Source organism: Neophocaena asiaeorientalis, unplaced genomic scaffold, assembly GCF_003031525.2.
Source record: "Neophocaena asiaeorientalis asiaeorientalis breed wild unplaced genomic scaffold, Neophocaena_asiaeorientalis_V1.1 scaffold106, whole genome shotgun sequence".
In the NCBI taxonomy this organism is placed as follows: domain Eukaryota; kingdom Metazoa; phylum Chordata; class Mammalia; order Artiodactyla; family Phocoenidae; genus Neophocaena; species Neophocaena asiaeorientalis.
Window position 1 is genome coordinate 4,795,250 of NW_020172597.1, and position 3,018 is coordinate 4,798,267.

Sequence of the window (3,018 nt, forward strand, 5' to 3'; positions counted from 1 at the left end):
GATGGTCAGGGTGGGCCTCCCCGGGTCCCGGCCAGCCGTTTCTCTGCAGCGAGGGATCCGAGCCCCTTGCCTTCTCCGCACTTCAGCCGGGCAAAGGAAAACCGAACCCGACTCGTGCTCCTGAGCAGCCCAGGACACACCGAACTCAGAGCTCTTGTGCACCCCAGCTCAGGGCTGAAACGACCCCGCACACCTACACAGTCGGGCTGCTAGACCTCCGCGTTGTGCCCCCGGACTCGGCGCCCTCTTATATTCAGAGGCGGGGCTGCCCCGGTCCTGGGCGCTCATTGGCTGGATGAGACCCTCCTGGGAGGGCCGCGCCGCACCTCCAGGAGGCCTCAACCCCGCCCCTGTCAGAGCTCCGCCCTTTGGGCCTCAGGCCGCGCCTCCGGCTTTGCGTTCTGTCTGGGAGCGGGGTGTTTGGCGCTTTTCAAATGGTCTGGTCTTGGCTGCCCTACGCTTAGTCTTGGGGCTGACTGGGGCCAAGCCTGCACGGACCAGGAGGTGGAGTAGGGGGGCCAGAGGTTTAGGCCCCCAGAACTGCAGGATCACAAGCCCAACCTCTTAACCTCTTAATTTTCCAGATTAAGAAAACTGGCAAGGCTCAGCGGCAGAAGGGGTTTCCTGGGAATACACAGTAAAGCCTTGACAGAAGCGAGACTCGAACCCAGGCCTTTTGATTGCTACCTCTACACAGGGCACAGGCACCTTGGTGGTGCAGGGTCCGCAGAAGATCAGCTGCCCGTCCCCATAATCCCAGGAGAGCCAGTTGCTCCTCCTCCGGCTCCCACTCCCTTGTCTGTGGAAGCATGTACTGAGTTGTTATTAAAGTAATTTATGGGTTTGTTTCCTGAAGGACTTGTTCATCTTCATGTCCTCAGCACGTAGCCCAGAGCCTGGCCCAGAGCAGGTTTTCAGTAAAAGTTGGATGAATGAACAGATGATGGAATGAATTGCAACTCATTCCCCTGAGCTTCAGTTTTTTCATCTGCAAAATGGGACAACGACAGCACCAATCCCACTGGCTTGTGGTGAGGGTTAAATGAGGTGATGCGTGCACAGTGTCCAGCACAATGCCTGGTGCACGGTAGGTGCTCAAAAATGTACCTCAAATGAATGAAAGGCTGGGTTTACTTCTGTCCCTAGAGATCTTCCGAGTGGGGGATGTTGCACCTTCCCTTGATAAGAATAGTTATAACTTGGGTGTTAGAGTGCTGTATATTCTACAAGCATCTTCCTGGAGGCAGGGCATGGATTATCAGCCCCATTTTGCAGATAAGGAGACTGAGGCACATAAAGGGGAAAGTGAGTGTCTTGGGGTCATACACAAGCAGAGTTAGCATGTGAATGCCTGTGTCCTTAGAGTAGCTGGAGTCTTTCCTGGTGGCCAAAAGACAACTTCCTGAACTGTACCCTACACGTGTTTGCCACTCTGCCCCTCCCTTCTCTGGCTCTCCTCCCCTGGTAGTGTCCTTGGGATTTCCTGGAACCTGGGTTTATCCAGTTTGTGCAGAGGGGAGAACCCTAGAGTGAGAGTCCAGGGGCCCAAGTTCTAATTGTATCTCTACCACCCACAGGCAGTATGACCGTTGGGTGTCACGAGGAGATGTCACTTGGTTCCCCAGGGCCTCAGCTTTCTACTCAGTGAAAGGGAGATTGTAGTCCCTGCCGTGTCACCTGAGAGCTTGTGAGAAGGTCACAAGTGACCACGGGTGTGATGACATTTTTTGCAAAGTGTAAAAGCTGCACATGGGAACTGAGTCTCCTGAGTCCCTCTCCAGTAAAGATTTCACACAGAAATTCCTAAACCTGGCTGCACCTCAGACTCACCCGGAGGGGTGGAGGTGGGAGGGAAGAAGGAGGCTTTGAAAAATACTGAATTTCTGGCCCCACCCAAACCCCTGACTCAGACTCTCTGAGAGTATTTTGAATCATAAATTTGTATTTTTACAAAGCAACCCTGTCATTCTGACATAGTTGTCTAAGGACACCAACATTTGGGAGCCAATGTGCCACTGAACAGTTTTCCTTTTTCAAAAAAATGTGGTGTGTGTGTGTGTGAATAATGTTTTAAAAGGTCTTTAATTTAGTCAACAAGTATTACTGAGCATGTATTCTATGCCAGATATTGATCTACAAGAGGTTTTCAAGCTTTGGGGATCAAGTAAGTCTTTGAGAATCTAATGAAAGCTACTGACTGAAAATTAATAGAAGGAAACCTCACTGAAATGGAGTTGGGAGCCCAGAAGCGGGAGCTCTCACAAAGGTGCCACTGGGGCATCAATACAGATCCTAACAGGAAGAGACCTACCTTGCATCTCCAGCAGGAAGTGACGCTACTTTCCAGTAGAGGAAGAAAGATTTTTCTCCTCGCCTGGTAACAGCTCAGCCAATGAGAGACTGTCACAAGTCAGCCAGTGAAAAGTCGCTATACTTCAAACTCCTAGTTTCCTCCAATGGATTTTTTGTTTATAACAACACTTCCAACTTTCCTCCTCCTCTATAAAAGAGTTTCCTCTCCATTGCTTTACCTGGACTTGTGTGTGGTTCACCATAGTTGTATGTCCGAAGTTACAATTCTTTGCTGCTCCTGAATAAACCTGTTTTGCTGGTAAAATGACTGGCTGTTTTATTGTTTTAGGTTAGCACTACAGACATCGTGGTCACAAACTATTGCATAGAAATTTGGCAGTTAGCTGATCCCTGGAGGATCCAGGGGGTCCTCAGGGGTTCATGGGGTCTGGGTTAGAACCACTCTTGGGTACTTGGGGACATACAGTTAACATCAAACTAAGTAAAATAGTTATTCACATGTTAGAAAGTGGTAGACACTATGGAAAAAAGGAAAAACAGATTAGGGAGGAGATTGGGGGTACAGGGGGGCAGTGTGCAGTACTGCACAGAATGGTCAGGGTGGGCCTCACTGAGACCACAAGGTTTGAGCAAAGACTTGGAGGAGGAGAGGGCAGTAGCCACGCGGTGTCTGGGGCAAACTGGTCCCAGCAGAGGGGACAACTG

General features: G+C 50.4%; 1 protein-coding gene across 1 annotated transcript in view; it reads right to left on the reverse strand.

Annotated features, from left to right (window-relative positions):
* Positions 1 to 811, reverse strand: part of CITED4 (Cbp/p300 interacting transactivator with ED-rich tail 4) — a 1,691-nt gene extending 880 nt beyond the window's left edge. The window contains exons 1-2 of the mRNA XM_024738747.1: positions 709 to 811; positions 387 to 488 (exon numbers count right to left, since the gene is read on the reverse strand). Of these exons, the coding sequence (XP_024594515.1) occupies positions 387 to 488; positions 709 to 811 (205 nt within the window). The remainder of the gene's footprint in view (positions 1 to 386; positions 489 to 708) is intronic.
* Between the last annotated feature and the right edge of the window lie 2,207 nt (positions 812 to 3,018).